General features: G+C 42.0%; 1 protein-coding gene across 2 annotated transcripts in view; it reads right to left on the bottom strand.

The window, feature by feature from the left end:
- Window positions 1-17872, bottom strand: part of ZMYND12 (zinc finger MYND-type containing 12) — a 34807-nt gene that overhangs the window by 13585 nt on the left and 3350 nt on the right. For both annotated transcript variants that reach the window (XM_059883541.1, NM_001191293.2), the window contains exons 2-3: window positions 9148-9289; window positions 7539-7710 (exon numbers count right to left, since the gene is read on the bottom strand). In XM_059883541.1, the coding sequence (XP_059739524.1) occupies window positions 7539-7710; window positions 9148-9210 (235 nt within the window). In that variant the 5' untranslated portion in view covers window positions 9211-9289. The remainder of the gene's footprint in view (window positions 1-7538; window positions 7711-9147; window positions 9290-17872) is intronic.

Raw genomic sequence — 17872 nt, 5'->3', positions numbered from 1 at the left:
ATCCAAAGACTTTTGAAATAGTTCCAGCAAGTACTTGAAGCCAGAACTAAGGCAGTGAATAAGGATGGAGAAAATAAAAAAAGACATTTAGGAGCTAGAATGATTTTGGTGGTTAACCATGTCACATGGTTAAGTGAAAGTCACCTTTATTTCTGATAGTCAGATATTCTCGACACCTAAACCTTTTTGTTTAGCTGTAAAGATATATAACAGTTTCCTGCCTACCTCCTGCTTGCCTCCTAGGGAGATTGTGAGAACCGAACAGAAAACTACTCTGAGGGCATCTGCAGAGCAGGAGGCACGACCTCACATGGAATGAAGTATTCCATGTGCTGAAAGCTGCAGGAGAAATGGTATCAGTAAAGGGTCGGAAGATGAGGACCCAGACCCCTCCAAAGTCAACCTTCTGTTCTTGGCACTTCCTCCCAGGCATACTTCATATGTAAGCACTGCTTTATTCTAGTCGTAATCATACGGCACTGAATTACTGGAGGAGAGGTGAGGAAGAAGCAGTCAACAAGAAGCAGCAAGTAATTTTGCCTGAGTGATGCTCACACTAAAATTGGAAAACATTAGAATCAAGAAGTCTTGGCCCAGGATCCTGGCTCATGTTAATTAAATAGACAAGTCACATTTTCCAACTGGATTTTGTCTAAAAATTAAGAGCTTTAGACTGAGGCTTTCTCAAATTTAAAGAAGCAAATGACTCCTGGCTAAGATGTTTGCGTACATATGTACTCAGTCATTAAGTCATGCCCGACTCTTTGGGATCCCATGGACTATAGTTCGCCAGGCTCCCCTGTCCATGGGACTTTCCAGGCAAGAATACTGGAGTGGCTTGCCATTTCCTCCGCCTGGGGATCTTCTCAGCCCAGGGATTGAACCCGTGTCTCCTGCAGTGGCAGGCAGATTCTTCACTGAGCCACCTGGGAAATCTAGCTAAGATGTTTAAGCTCAGGAAAAAATTGGTAGACGGTATTGATATCTATCGAAAATTTAAATTTTTCATGTCCAGTTCTCATTTACGGAGATATTGCTGGAAAAAGAAGGCCCCTAGGCCAAGCTGAACCACATTTAAACAAGGATCAGTACCAAAGGAAAAAGGGTATGTGCGAGAAAAAAAAAAGGACAAGGCTGCAAATTCAGAGAGCAGGATATAATGAGGTGAGCAGATCAAGCTGTGACAAGCAGGTCGGAATTAAGACTGTGACCCATGAGTGGGTGAGCTCAGGCATGCCCTCCTCCATACAGTGCTTACCTAGAGAGGTGCAGGGATAGAGTGGAGGTAACAGAGACATCAGGAAGGGAGACTATCCTACAGGGCAATTTGCAGAGCATACACAGTAGAGAGAGAAAGGATGGCCAGTTAAGGAACAGTGGTACTTGTCTCAAGGGGGAGTCAGCAGGCTTACATTGGGTTGTGGAGATCCAAGATATATTATGTGGAAGATTTTGCAGGACTTGGTGCTGAAAGTAAAGAAGCCCAGAATAAAAGTCACGAATAATTCAAAGGTGTGGCTGGGAAGCGCCCAGGGGAAGAAAAAGGAATCAGCATTTAATGAGGGCCTGCCTTACACTATGCCTTCCACTAGCCTTCCACCAGGCGAGGCCACCTGCATCTGTGATTACATCTGCAAACAACCCTGCAAAAGAAATATCAGAGGAGGAAACTGCATGCCTTCAGTTAATCTAAGTTCATCAGATCTGTCCAGTGTCTACCAGTCTGCCAGACGCTCATTGCATGCTGCAGTCCTGACCTTAAGGAGTTTACCGTCCAGTGAAATCATTACACAATAAAGAAACAAAAAGTGAAGCGCTAGGAAGGAAATGAACAGCTGTTGCTGCTGCTGCTAAGTCGCTTCAGTAGTGTACAGTTATCAAAAAAGGCAGGGAGTGGAGAAGGAAATGGCAACCCACTCCAGTATTCTTGCCTGGAGAATCCCATGGACGGAGGAGCCTGGTGGGCTATAGTCCACGGGGTCGCAAAGAGTCGGACACGACTGAGCGACTTCACTTTCACTTTCCCTTTCCCTTTAAGATTCTGGTGATCCACCTCGGTTGCTGAGTGTTTCACCAGTCGATTCCTCTTTATTGCTGCCTAGCTTTCCACTGTATGGATGTGCCACAGTTTGATGCGCATTTACCCACCGAGGGACAGCTGGGTGGTTTCCAGTTTTTGCCTGTTATGAATAAAGTGGCTGTGGACATTCATGTACAAAAAAAAAAAAAAAGGCAGGGAGAAACCTACTTTGGATGATTACAGGAGACATCTCTGAGAAGGTGGTGTTTAAGCAGATGCCTGAAGGTTGAACGGAATCAGCCATGTAAGAGGGAGAAACAAGCATTCCAGGCAATGTGTAAGAGAGCCCTAAGGTAAGAAAAAGCTCGATGACTGGGATCCCACGACTAGTGAGGAGGTGAAATTTAAACCTAGGTTCTCCCAGTTCCAAAGTGCTGACTAGAGTGAGAGAAGATGAATAAAGTGGCTCCTCTTTGAAGTATTACTAAAAATGTCATTTTCCAGAGGGTTAAAATTCCAAAGTTTTACTTAAAAAAAGACGAATGCCTATAATTTTTCCACTCCAGTCTGGAGGAATTTCTAAGATGGGAGAGGAATGTAGGGGGTGGGGGGCACATGATTTATTTAGACTTTCAAAAAGGTTGGCAAGGTTATAAATCAGTAATGGTGGGAGTTATAATGAAACCTTCCATCTAGACAGCACTTTCCTGCTTGCAAAGCACTTTCATGTTCATGACACACAAATTCATTTAATCCTCAAAACAGTCCTGTGAAGACGACTCAGGTTCAACAAATGCTTACATAGTTCCCATTTAGGTGTCAGGTCCTGTGAGAGGGTTTCTGAGTGCCTTCTCTACACTAAGTACTGTTCTGGATGTAAAGACACTATGATGAGTAAGAATATGCTGCTGCTGCTAAGTCGCTTCAGTCATGTCCGACTCTGTGCGACCCCATAGACGGCAGCCCGCCAGGCTCCGCCGTCCCTGGGATTCTCCAGGCAAGAATGCTGGAGTGGGTTACCATTTCCTTCTCCAATGCATGAAAGTGAAAAGTGAAAGTGAAGTCGCTCAGTCGTGTCCGACTCTTCGCAACCCCATGGACTGCAGCCTACCAGGCTCCTCCGTCCATGGGATTTTCCAGGCAAGAAAGAGTACTGGAGTACTCATTGCCTTCTCCAGAGTAAGAATATACACAGCCCCAGTTCTCCCTGAACTTATGGTCGATCGCAGGAGAGGGACTTGAATTAAATAAGCTCATCAACAATGTTGTTCGTGTTTAATTGCTAAGTCGTGTCAGATTCTCTTGCAACCCCATACACTGTAGCCCGCCAGGTTTCTCTCTCCATGGGATTTCCCAGGCAAGAAAAATGGGATGGGCCACCATTTCCTTCTCCAGGGGATCTTTCCAACCCAGGGATCAACCTCGCATCTCCTGCATTGGCAGGCAGATTCTTTACCGCTGAGCCACCATGGAAGCCCCATCAACAAATGTATAATTATTATCAAGGTAAGTGCCCAGAAAAAAGAAAGATGTTTCTAACTGCATACACAAAAAAAGAGAATCGACTCAGTCTAGGAGCTTGGGAAAGGGTTCTAGACGGGAGTGGTGACTCAAGCTGAGCCTGAAGGATGAATAGGAGTTAGTCAGGTGAGGGGGAGGGGAGGAGAAGTGGGGAGAGTAGCTAGAGAAGAACCTTCCAGAACAAGGAAGCATCGAAGTGCCAACGAGAGAAGGCCAACACAGCCAAAAGGGAGAGAGAAGATGAGAGGTGAGGTGAGAGAATTCATAAAGGCTGGACCAAGCATGGGCTCATAGGTTGCTTTAGGAACTTGGTCTTTATTTATTGGAGTGAGTTGGTCACATTTTGTTTAGAGACCAGATTAGAGGGCAGCCAGGGAAGATTGCGGAGGCCAGTTGGCAGGGAGAAATTCAGATGAGAGATGATAGGATTTAGGCTAGGGTGACCTTTCCAATATTCCATAGCTAGTCGGTGTCAGAGATAAACAGAGCCTAAGCTGTACTTCCTTGTCCAGCGGTCTTCCACTACTTATGGAGGAGGGACAGGCCAGAATGGGGAGTCGGACCAAAGCAGGGTAAAAAGGGTATTTTTGCAGCTAAGTGGCCTGGGATGAAGAGTCAGAGTGCAAACCAGTGAGGAGGGGGTCCATGCAGAAGAGGCATCCCAGAATAAGGAGTCAGAGCCCACAAAAGGAGAAGAGGGCATCTGAAGGGGAAAGAATAGGATTAGAAATGGGAGGTTAACTCATACAGGGTAACAGATTAAATATATAGATACGTCAGTGAAAATGGAAGCCAACATTCTCACCATCAGAGAGGAGAACTACAAATATAAAATGGGAGAAAATGAGATTGAACCCTGTGGATTTAAATGTAGTCCTAGGGACCCAAGATCATGTATAGAAACAGACGTAGAGAGAGAGAGATAAAGAAATTTAGAAATAATGTGTATATACATGTACACATTCAGTTCAGTTCAGTCGCTCAGTCGTGTCCGACTCTTTGCAACCGCATGAACCACAGCACGCCAGGCCTCCCTGTCTATCACCAGCTCCCGGAGTTTACCCAAACTCATGTGCATCGAGTCAGTGATGCCATCCAGCCATCTCATCCTCTGTCGTCCCCTTCTCCTCCTACCCCCAATCCCTCCCAGCATCAGGGTCTTTTCTAATGAGTCAGCTCTTTGCATGAGGTGGTCAAATTACTGGAGTTTGAGCTCCAGCATCAGTCCTTCTAGTGAACACCCAGGATTGATCTCCTTTAGGATGGACTGGTTGGATCTCCTTGCAGTCCAAGGGACTCGCAAGAGTCCTCTCCAACACCACAGTTTAAAAGCATCAATTCATATACACATTATCATACATATATTTCCTAATTCTGTCCACTGAGAAGCCTGGGAATAGCCATACCTCACTAGCAATGAGTATGTCTAGTGCACAATTCGTGGCTTCTAAATTCCATTTTCCACTAAAAGAAATCAGGGCTCCTTGCAGATAGGTTCCAGAAAGCAGGAAAAGTGATCAAAGAACAATGGGGAGGGAATTCCCTGGCAGTTCAGTGGTTCAGTGCTAATGGGGGACTTCTCTGATGGCTCAGACGGTAAAGAATCTGCCTGCAATGCAGGAGACCCTGATTCAGTTCCTGGGTCAGGAAGATCCCCTGGAGAAAGGCATGGCAACCCACTCCAATACTCTTGCCTGAAAAACCCTATGATAAAGGAGCCGGGTGAGCTACAGTCCATGGGTTGCAAAGAATCGGACACTGCTGAGCAACTAACACTTTCACTTTGACTTTTCAGTGCTAATGGATTCTATGCTTTCTCTGCTGAGGGCACAGGTTCTATCTCTGGTCAGGGAACTAAGATCCTGCAAGCCTCACAGCCACACACACGCACACACACAACCTCCCAAAAAAACAAACAAGAAAGAAAGAAAGAGAACAATGGGGATGTGTCAAGGAAACACAGAAGCCAGTGTGATGGGCTGCCACTTGCCAAATCAAGGACAGTTTGAACATCAAATTAAAGATACTAATGGATTGTAACCCATTAAATAAAATAGGAAAACAAAGGTCCATGGTGATATAAATATTCACTGAAAGTTTGCTGAGGAATGGGATATTTATATAGTTTCAAATACCTCTCTATAACTTATCGATTGCAAAGAGAGGAAAGATTAACTTTACAGAGAAGCCTGACAGATACCACCTTAATAAAGTAACTTGAACATCATCAATAATGGAACAAACTAAAAACATGTGCCAACTTCTAGGATGAGATGAGAAGAATACAGCGTCACTTCTGTGATATTCCTGCCAAAGACATATCACCTGAGCCCAGTCATGGAGAAATGTCAGAAAAACTCAAATTGAAGGACATATTATAAAATAATTGGCCTTTAATCTTGAAAAGTGTCAACATGGTAAACATCAAGGAAAGCTTGAGAAACTATTCCAGAATGAAGGAGACTAAAGAGCCGAGGCAACAAAATGAGACTGTGATTCTGGGCTCTGTCCTTTTGCTATAAAAATGTGATTGAGACAATTGGAAAAAGCTGAATGGGGTCTGCTTAGTAGACAATCGTCAATAATGACTGTACTGTGGTTATGAAGGAGACATCTTTGTAGGAAATGCACACTGAAGTAGTCAAGGTACATAGGGCGTCAGGTACGCAGCTTACTCTCAGATAGCCTAGGGGGAAAGTCCTTTATAGTATTTCCAACTGTTTTACTTTTTTAAAAGTTTTAAAAAAAAAAAATAATAATGGCTGCTGAGATATACAAAACAGTAGTACAGTATTGAAGGCAAAAGGAGAAGAGGGCAGCAGAGGATGAGATGGTTAGATAGCATCACCAACTCAGTGGACATGAAGCTGAGCAAACTTGGGGAGATAGTGGAGGACAGAGGAGCCCGGCATGCCACAGTCCATGAGGTCACAAAGAATCGGAAACAAGACTTAGCGACTGAACAACCAAACAGTACCTAAAATGCTGTAGATGCTCAAAAATGTTCATCCCCCTTGAAAACGCTAATTCCCCTCTTGTAGTAACCGCCCTGTGTGCTGTCTGCTAAGTCTGTGCTCGCTGCTCTCAGAATTGCCTCTCCCGTCAGTAGGAGCAGGTTCCTAATTTTGTCTGAACTGTGTGACTCCAACACAAAGGTAGATACAGATGGATACCACACTCGAGCTGAGTCAACACGATTCTTTTTTTCAGGAATTTAACATTGGAAATTAGATGCTAATTAGTTTCTGTTACCCACCTTGAACCTGGAGGATGTGTAAATTCAATGTAAATTCAGCTACATATGATATTTTGAGGTAGCTGTCTTCTGTGTAAGCAGAGGGTAGAAAAAGCTTGTCTGTAGAGATGGAAAATAAAGCAGAATGCAGAGAGAAACAGAGACAAGACCCAAGAGAGAGAAACAACACTAACCTTGGCTTCTTATAGCATTCAGAGTTTAGTATCTCACAAAGCCTCCCTTCCTTTAGGACACTTAGTGTCCTAATAAATTTCCTCCTTTTGCTAAGGCCAGCTAGCATGGATATGAGTCAGTTATAACCAAAAGTCCATGACATCTCCTTCCCCACCTTGTGCCAAACTTTACAGCAATCCCGTTCTTCCACAAAATGTGTCTTGGTGCCATTGCCAGAGCTGGACATTTTGGCCATTAATATGACCCAATATGGACTTACCTGGTGGCTCAGCAGTAAAGAATCCGCCTACAATGCAGGAGATTGCCTGCAATGCAGAAGATGTGGATTTGATCTCTGGGTTGGGAAGATTCTCTGGAAAAGGAAATGGCAACCCACTCCAGTATTCTTGCCTGGAAAATCCCATGGACAGAGGAGACTACAGTTCTGTAGTCTCTGTAGCCCACAGGTGGGCTTCAGTTCATGGGGTCGCAAGAGTTGGGCAGGACTTATTTACTAAACCACCACCATCATGACTCAATATAGCACTTCTTACTGGTTCCAGGGGGTCTCTAGTCAGCTTCACTTACCAAGACTGGCTTCAGCCAACAGCAAGTAAGCAGGCACTAGCTCAACTGAACTCAGGCCGTGCACATTCATGCGAAAGCGAAGAGAGTGCAAAGCTGCCGGGACAGCATCTTCATGTTTTCCTTCAAAGATATATTTCTGGGCAACAGTGTAACAGAGTTCAATCAAATGCTTCTGTGGAAGAAAAAATGAGGCTATCTGAGACATCTAAGGGTAAAAGGTAATGGTGGCTATAGGTATCCCTGGAGATAAGGGCAACACCTAACAACCTGGTCAAGAGCCCATAGTGAGCCTGACCACATTGAGGTGGACTTGAGACCCAAAATAGGTGATTAGAAAGGAAAACTCTGGACTGTGAGTTCCTGTGACGATCCAAGGTCCAGGGACAAGGATCTTTTCATCATAGGTCAGTACTTGGCATGAATGAGTGCTCAATATAAAATTATTAAATGAATATTATTATGTTCTTAATAAAATTTTAGTTTAGCAAAACTGTAATGTTTCGGGACAGTTTAAAACTTTCTGCCTTTCTGAGTTAATTTTGAGACAAACATATTTTTCCTTCTGTAATTATCCTGCTTAGCTAATATTAGAAATAACTTTGACTCTTCATCATTCTAAAGCCGCTCTCAAGGTGTCACTATACTAAAATCAATGAATCTTTTGAGATTTATGGCTTATAAAGCATTATTTTTTCAGAATAACTGAGATGCTATCAATGCCATAATAATAATTTTCTCAATCTCCTTTATTTATTAACTAGTATATTCATACATCATTTCTTGACCTTCTACTATGTGCCTAGGCTCTTATCACATACTTAGCATGTTAGGGAGCTATGGCTGAATTTTGTAACCCCAAAATTCATAAGATTTATAAAGATTTTTGTTGTTGTTGATGTGGACCATTTTTATAGCCTTTATTGAATTTGTTACAATATTGCTTCTGTTTTACATTTTGGTTTTTTGGCCATGAGGCATGCAGGAACTTAGTTCCCTGACCAGGGATGGAACATGTACCTCCTGTACTGAGAGGCAAAGTCTTAACAACTGGACCACCAGAGAAGTCCCCAAAATTCATATGATGAAGCCTTATGAATGGGCCTGCATTTGGAGATAGGGCTTTTTAAAGAGGCAATCAAATTAAAATGAGGTAATGGGGTATCACCTAATCCAATCTAGTGGCGGCTTTATTAGGGGAGGAAATTTGGACCCCAGGGATGTGTGCACACAGAGGAAAGACCACAGGAGGACACAGCAAGAAGGCGGCCGTCTGCAAGCCAAGGGGAGAGGCCTCAGAAGAAATCAACCCTGCTGACAACCTACCATTGGTCTTGGACTTCCAGCCTCCAGAACTGTGAGAAAATAAATTTCTGTTGTTCAAGGCCCCCATCTGTGGTACTTGGTTATGGCAGCAGCTCTAGGAAACTAACACTGCAGTGATTCAGCAAATTTGCAGAGAACTGACTGAACGGAACTGAGGGCATAAAGACATAAAACCACACCTCTGCCTTCAGAGGTTGCAGTTCAGTGGCCTTGCACAGTCCCTCCTTTCACTGGGGCCGCTGTGCTGCACCCCTGACTTAAACCTGCAGCGTCCCACAGGCCCTACCTGCCGCTGCTGCAGCTGCTGCAGGCCATGCTGCCGTTCTTCCTCCGAGTTGTAGAAGGGCATGGAGGTGCGCAGGGGAATCAGGAGCTGACATATCTTCTCGTGGATGCTGCCCCAATCAGCTCTTTGATGAACCACACCACTGACAAAGGAAACACAACTTCGTTATCTCTACTTTGGGCTTGACCGCAGATTCTCCTGACCCTACTGCTGGCCAGGCCCTAGGGACTAGAAGAGTAAGCTCAACACAGACCAGGCAGGGAGCCTAAAGCCATTTCTGACAAAACTTGCTCTTCCTTCACATGGTGACTGGGTGGTGTAAAGACCAGGGGTGTGTGGGAGGAGTGGGGGGAGGATATTTCTGCAGGCCGTTAGGTGGTGATGCTGTCTCTGCCTATTCTGCTTTTGTTCTTCATTAGTAACAACAAAGACAACGTTAACACTGTAATGGTCTAAGGTCATTTTCAAAATATCTGAACGCTGAAGCTGATGAATGTAAGGAACTTTTCTTAGGGAAAGGCGCGAGCCTCTCAAGAGGCTCTCGGAGACACTTTCCTTACAGCTGGGGCGTGGCTGGGAAGAGCACCATTTGCGTCTTCTGTGCTGGGGCTGGGCGGGGGGCAGGGGGCGGGCATTCGCATGGAACACACTGTGAATCTCCTCCAATCCTAGCGGCGCAACAGGTGGTCTCACAAGTAACTGTTCAACTTTTTGCAAACAAACAAACAAAAAAAAAAATATTATTTTTTTAAACGTAAGGAAGCATGGGTATGGAGAGTAAGTAGCTACTCTAGGCCCGTATTCCAAAGCCAGTATGTTTTAGCTCTCCAGAGAAAAGCCTTGTGGCAGTTTAGTTTACGGCCTTTCTGACTGTTTTATGTGCATATTTAATATTTTTTAAACACTTAATTGGACAGCACAAATATAGAACGTTTGCATCACTACAGAAACATTCTATTGGACAGCACTTTGACAGAGTCCACTCCCATTCCTTTTATTTTTTTAAATGGCCACACCATGCAGCCTGCAGGATCTAAATTCCCCAACGAAGGAAAGCGCCACTGGAGCACCAGAGCCCAGGGAAGGGACAGGGAAAGTAACAAACCACTGGACCAGTAGGAAATTCCCTCCCATTCCTTACACAATTTCCTCTATGAACGACTCCTGTTGCAGTGAAAAGGAAAAAGAGGAATGAGTTTTTCTTTCACTTTTCTGAGAATGAAGAAGAAAAAGAGAACAGTGAGCAGGCCTGAACATTCCTAGTTTTTATGGCAATTGTTGCTAATCTGTAACTGTTTGCTTTTCTGGCCCCTAACTCTGCAGGTGACTGCAGCTATGAAATCCATGAAATTAAGACGCTTTCTCCTTGGAAGAAAAGCTATGACAAACGTAGACAGCATGTTAAAAATAGACAGTGTTTGTCATCACTTTGCTGACAAAGGTCTTACATCATCAAAGCTATGGTTTTTCCAGTAGTCACATGTACAGATGTGAGAGTTGTGTGAGAACCATAAAGAAAGCTAAGCACTGAAGAACTGATGTCGTTGAACTACGGTGTTGGAGAAGACTCCTGAGAGTCCCTTGGGCTGCAAGGAGATCAAACCAGTCAATCCTAAAGGAAATCAACCCTGAATATTCATTGGAAGGACTGATGCTGAAGCTGAAGCTCCAATACTTTGGGCACCTGATGCAAAGCGTTGACTCATTAGAAATGACCCTGATGCTGGGAAAGACTGAGGGCAGGAGAAGAGGGTGACAGAGGATGAGATGATTCGATAGCCTCACCAACTCAATAGCCTTGAGTCTGAGCAAACTCCGGAAGATAGTGAAGGACAGGGAAACCTGGCATGCCACAGTCCGTGGGGTCAGAGAGTCAGACATGACTGAGCAACTGAACACCACCACCACCACCATATACAAAATAGACTCAAAATGGATGTAAGATCAGAAACCAAAAAGCTCCTAGAGGAAAACAGGCAGAATACTCTCTAACATAAATTGTAGCAATATTTTTCTTTGGATCTGTTTCCTAAAGCAAAGGAAATAAAAGCAAAAATAAACAAATGAGACCTAATGATACTTACAAGCTTTTGCATAGTAAAGGAAACCATTGACAAAATTAAAATACAACCTAATGAAGAGAAGAAAATATTTGCAAATTATGTGACCAATAGGGGATTCCAACCCAGGGATCGAACCCAGGTCTCCCGCATCACATGTAGACGCTTTACCATCTGAGCCACCAGGGAAGCCCAATAAGGGGTTAATATCCATCATATATAAATAACTCAAACAATTAAACATCAAAAAATAACCCAATTTAAAAATAGGCAGAAGAACTGAGTAAATATATTTCCAAAGAGGACATCAGTTCAGTTCAGTTCAGTCCAGTCGCTCAGTCGTGTCCGACTCTTTGCGACCCCATGAATTGCAGCACGCCAGGCCTCCCTGTCCATGGCCAACTCCCAGAGTTCACTCAAACTCATGTCCATCGAGTTGGTGATGTCATCCAGCCATCTCATCCTCTGTCGTCCCCTTCTCCTCCTGCCCCCAATCCCTCCCAGCATCAGAGTCTTTTCCAATGAGTCAACTCTTCGCATGAGGTGGCCAAAGTATTGGAGTTTCAGCTTTAGCATCATTCCTTCCAAAGAACACCCAGGACTGATCTCCTTTAGAATGGACTGGTTGGATCTCCTTGCAGTCCAAGGGACTCTCAAGAGTCTTCTCCAATACCACAGTTCAAAAGCATCAATTCTTCGCGCTCAGCTTTCTTCACAGTCCAACTCTCACATCCATACACGACTACTGGAAAAACCATAGCCTTGACTAGACGGACCTTTGTTGGCAAAGTAATGTCTCTGCTTTTGAATATGCTATCTAGGTTGGTCATAACTTTCCTTCCAATGAGTAAGCGTCTTTTAATTTCATGGCTGGAATCACCATCTGCAGTGATTTTGGAGCCCCCAAAAATATAGTCTGACACTGTTTCCACTGTTTCCCCATCTATTTGCCATGAAGTGATGGGACCAGATGCCATGATCTTAGTTTTCTGAATGTTGAGCTTTAAGTCTAGTCAAAGCTATGGTTAAAGAGGACATGCAGATGGCCAATAGGCAGATGAAAAGATATTCAATATTGTTAATCATTCAGTTCAGTTCAGTAGCTCAGTCGTGTCCAACTCTTTGCAACCCCATGGACTGTAGCACGCCAGGCCTCCCTGTCCATCACCAACTCCCGGACTTTACTCAAAATCATGTCCATCGAGTTGGTGATGCCATCCAACCACCTTACCCTCTGTCACCCCCTTCTCCTCCTGCCTTCAATCTTTCCCAGCATCAGGGTCTTTTCCGAGGAGTCAGTTCTTCACATCAGGTAGCCAAAGTATCAGAGTTTCAGCTTCAGCATCAGTCCTTCCAATGAATATTCAGGACTAATTTCCTTTAGGATGGACTGGTTGGATCTCCTTGCAAGCCAAGGGACTCTCAAGAGTCTTCTCCAACACCACAGTTCAAAAGCATCAATTTTTCAGCTCTCAGCTTTCTTTATAGTCCAACTCTCACATCCATACATGACTACTGGAAAAACCATAGCTTTGACTAGACAGACCTTAGTTAAATGTGAATCAAAACAGCAGTGAGATATCACCTCACACCTGTTCTAATGGCTATCATCAAAAAAGAACACAAATAACTAATGTTGGCAAGTATGTGTAGAAAGGGAAACTTATACACTGTTAGTAGAAATGTAAATTGGTATAGCCACTGTGGAAAATGGTATGGAAAATTCAAAAAACTAAAAAGTAGAGTTACTATATTACCCAGCAATTCCACTGCTGGGTATATACCCAAAAACATTCATTTGAAAAGATACACGCATACACACACACACACACACACACACACACACACACTTCCCAGGCGGTGATAGTGGTAAAGAACCCACTTGCTAATTAATGCAGGATACGTAAAGAGACATGGGTTTGATCCTTGGGTTGAGAAGAGCCCCTGGAGGAGGTCATGGTAACCCACTCCAGTATTCCTGCCTGGAGAATCCCATGGACGGAGCCTGGCAGGTAATACACGCACACAGACACAGACACAGACACAGACACACACACACAGACACAGACACACACACACACACACACACACACACACACACACACACTGGAATACTACTTAGTTAAAAAGAATGATATTTTGCCAATTGTAGCAATATGGATGGATTTGGAAGGTATTATGCTAAGTGAAATAAGTCAGAAAAAGACAAATACTGTAAGATGTCAATTATATGTGGAATCTAAAACATACAAAACTAGTGAATATAACAAAAAAGAAGCAGTGTCACAGATATAGAGAACAAACTAGTGGTTACCGTTAGGGAGAGGGGAGGGGGAACAATATAGGAGTATGTAGTTAAGATGAACAAACTATTATGTATAAAATATGGTGCAAGGATATATTGTACAGCACAGGGAATATAGCCAATATTTTATAGAACTATAAATGGAGTATAACCTTTAACAATTGTGAAACACTATATTATACAATGGAACATACGTATTATTGTATATCAACTGTATTTCGATTAAAAAAAAACTGAAAAAAAAAGAAAAGAAAATCTATCGACCATAGATGTATGTGGGCTTCCCAGGTGGCGCTAGTGGTAAAGAATCTGCCTCCCAGTTCAGGAGACATACGAGACCCAGGTTCTTTCCTAGGGTTGGGAAGATCCCCTGCAGGAGGGCATGGCAAGCCACTCCAGTATTCTTGCCTGGATAATTCTGTGGACAGAGGAGCCTGGTGGGCTACAATCCATAGGGTCACAAAGAGTTGGACATGACTGAAGTGACTTAACATGCATAGATGTATGTGCTTATTTCTGGACTCTCAATTATATTCCATCAATCTATATGTCTATCCTTATGCCAGTATCACACTGTATTTCTGTAGCTTTGCAGTAAATATTGAAATTAAGAAGTATGAGTTTTCCAACTTTGCTCTTTTTTGAGATTGTTTTAGCTATTTTATGTCCCTTTCGTTTTCATATACATTTTAGGATCAGAGTGTCCTTTAAGGCAAAAATGATGGTTAGAAATTTTACAGGGATTGCATTGAATCTGTGGTGGTGGTGGTGGTAGTGGTGATTTAGTCGCTAAGCTGTGTCTGATCTTGCAACGCCATAAACTGTAGCTCACCAGGCTCCTTTGTCCATGGGATTTCCCAGGCAAGAATGCTGGAGAGGGTTGCCAGGTCCTTCTCCAGGGGATAATCCCCACCCAGGGATGGAAGCTGGGTCTCCTGCATTGCAGGTGGATTCTTTATCGACTGAGTCACCAGGGAAACTGTTTCATATTAAGTCTTCCTGTCTATGAATATGAAATATATTTCCATTTATTTAGGTTTTGCTTAGTTTTATTCAACAATATTTTGTGTTTTTTTCCAGTGTATGTCTTTTACTTCTATGATTACATTTATTCCTTTATTTAAAGTGCTATTGTAAATGGAACCATTGTCTTAATTTCATTTTCAGATTGTGCCTTGCTAGTGTACAGAAATATAGCTGATTTTTGCACACTGATTTTATATCCTATAATCTTGCTTTTTTGTGTGAGGGGTTTCTCTATATAAAGATCATACTTTTACTCCTTTGTTTCCAAGCTGGATACTTTTTATTTCATTGTCTTCCCCAATTGCCCCAGCTAGAACCTCTAGTTCAATGTGGGAAAGAAGTAATGAAACTGACATCTTGCCTCATTTCTGATTTTAGAGGGAACACTTACTGTCTTTGACTATTAAGTATGATGTTACTGTTGTGTTTCGCTACGGTTCTTTTATGGATACTCTTTACCCAGTTACAAAAGTTCATTTCTATTCCCATTTTTTTAGTGAAAGTCACTCAGTCATGTCCAACTCTTTGCGACCCCATGGATACAGTACATGGAATTCTCCAGGCCATAATACCAGAGTGGATAGCCTTTCCCCTCTCCAGGGGATCTTCCCAAACCAGGGATTAAACCCAGGTCTCCCACATTGCAGGCAAATTCTTTACCAGCTGAGCCGCATGGGAAGCCCAAGAATACTGCAGTGGGTATAGCCTATACCGTCTCCAGCAGATCTTCCCAACCCAGGAATTTTGTTAAGTGTTTTTATCATAAAGGGAGTTGGATTTTGCCAAATGTTTTTTCTGTATCTATTGAGATGATTGTGTGATTTTTGTCCTTTATTCGATTAAGATGATGATGTATATTGATTGATACTTTTATGTTGAACAAACTTTGAATTCTCAGGAGAAATTCTGCTTGGTCATGAGATATAATTCTTTTTATATTCTGCTGGATTTGGTCTGCTAGTATTTTGGAAAGGATTTCTGTATTTGTATCATAAGCGGTATTGGTCTGTGGTTTTGATGTTTTTCTCTGGTTTTGGTGTTAGGATAACACTGGCCTCATAAAACTAGTTGGAAACTATTCCCTCCTCTTCTAATTTTTTCAGAAGGGTTTGTGAAGAATTGTTAACACTTCTTTAAATATTTGCTAGAATTCACCAGTGAAATTGTTCTGGGCTTACTTTGTGAAAAGCTTTTCTTTTTAATTACTTAGCTAAATTTCTTTAATTATAGATCTACTCAGTATTCTATTTCTTCTTGAGTCAGTTTCAATAGTTTGTGTCTTATTAGGAATATATTTCATCTCGGTTTTCAAATTTGTTGGCATACAATTGTATGTAGTATTCTCTTATAACTCCTTTTATTTCTGCAAAGTTGGTAGCAACGTCTCCACTTTAATTTTCCAATTTTAGTAATTTGATTCTTCTTTTCTTGGTCAGTCTAGCTAAAGTTTTGTCAATTTCAACCATTTTAAACAACTTTTGGTTTTGTTAATTCTGTTTATTGTTTTCCTATTTTCTATTTCGCTCAGATGGTAAAGAGTCAGCCTACAGTGTGGGAGACCCAGGTTCGAACCGTGGGTTGGGAAGATCCCCTGGAGAAGGAAATAGCAACCCACTCTAGTATTCTTGCCTGGAAAATCCCATGGATGGAGGAGGCTGGCAGGCTACAGTGCAAAGAGTTGGACACGACTGAGCGATTTCACTTCACTACTTTCTATTTCATTTATCTTTGCTGTAATCTGCACTATTTCCCTCCTTCTGCTAGTTTTGGATTGATTTTGCTCTTCTTTCTCTTAGTTCTTAAAATGTAAGACTAGGTTATTGATTTGCGATCTTCCTTCTTTTTTAGAGTATTTGTTTACAGCTATGAATTTCCTTCTAGGTACTGCTTTTACTGTATCCCTTCAGTTTTAGCATGTTGTGTTTTGTTCTCATTTCAAAGCCTTTTTTAATTTCTCATATGGTTTCTTCTTTGACCCACTGGTTGTTTGAGTGTATTATTTCTACGTATTCAAATATTTCCCAAATTTCCTTCTGTTATTGACTACTTTCATTCCATTGTGGTTGAAGAACATATTTTGCATATTTTCAATCCTTCTAAATTTACTTAGATTCTTGTATGTATTTGGTCTACCCTGGAGAATGTTCCACATGCATTTGAGAAGAATACATATTCTGTATTCTGTAAATGTCTGTTAGGTCTAGCTGGTTTATATTGTTGTCCAAGTCATATTTCTTTGCTGATGTTTTGTTTAGTTTTTCTATTCATTATTGAAAGGGGAGTTTTTCACTTCTATTGCCTATTACATACTTTTATTTAAAGGTGAGAAAGTTGGCTGTTTGATTCCATTTACACATACTCCAAAATAGGTAACAATAACTGAGGACAGGGATTAGCAAAGCTTTTCTTGGGGCCAGATAGTCAATTTTGGGCTTTGAGAGCCATGTGGTCTCTGTTGCAACTACTCAACTCATTGTTGCATAAAAGCAGTCACAGACAATAATTGCTGGGCTCAAACACTCTCTTGCTTTCCTTTCTTCTGGGACAAAGAAGTGAATAAAGTATTTGCTTTATAAACTGTGACGGCTCTCACACAAGTGACAAAAAGCATTTTAAAGGGTTTTTTGATAGAGAATTACTGTAAACAAATGAATAAAAGCACGTAACAGTCAGAATAAAGAAATAGGTGAGTTCCACAGGGTTTTTATTAAATAGGGGCTTAGTGAGTAATTGTGTGAGCAATGGAAATATTAACTTACTTAACTGCCTGAACTTTTGTTCCACTAAGCACATTTGCATATCTTGCCTTTCTAAAGAAAGGGAGCATATTTTATATATTTATGAGCTTTCTGCTTATTCATCTGTATCATCCCTAACAGTTGTCACAGGGCCATGCATAAAGAAGGATTGGAAAAGTATGCATTCAAATCAGGGATCACAAGCAAATAGCTTGTGGGTTAGACGTGTTTTGTTTGGCCATTCCCATGTTTTTTAAACTGAAGTGGAAGACTGTTAAGCAGGGCCTGAATTCTCCAGTTCACCACAGATCCTACTATTGAATACCACTTGACTGTTATCTCTTCCTACACAGTGAGAGCATTTTTATTTGTGCCCCATTTGTTAAGTGAAAGGAAAAATTATTGCAAATTACTCTTATCTCTACGCTACAACTTACTAACCTATACTGCTAAAGCCTCTTTTACCTGTAATGTTGCTGTGTACTTTATAAAATTGCCTTCTCTTAAAAACGCCTATTTCCTGGGAACATTCTCACAGTCCCACACAGAATGATATGCACAAGATTACACAGAATGTAATAAATAAATGAATTTAT

The sequence above is a fragment of the Bos taurus genome, chromosome 3, assembly GCF_002263795.3.
Source record: "Bos taurus isolate L1 Dominette 01449 registration number 42190680 breed Hereford chromosome 3, ARS-UCD2.0, whole genome shotgun sequence".
In the NCBI taxonomy this organism is placed as follows: domain Eukaryota; kingdom Metazoa; phylum Chordata; class Mammalia; order Artiodactyla; family Bovidae; genus Bos; species Bos taurus.
This window is presented reverse-complemented; position numbering and strand designations above follow the sequence as displayed.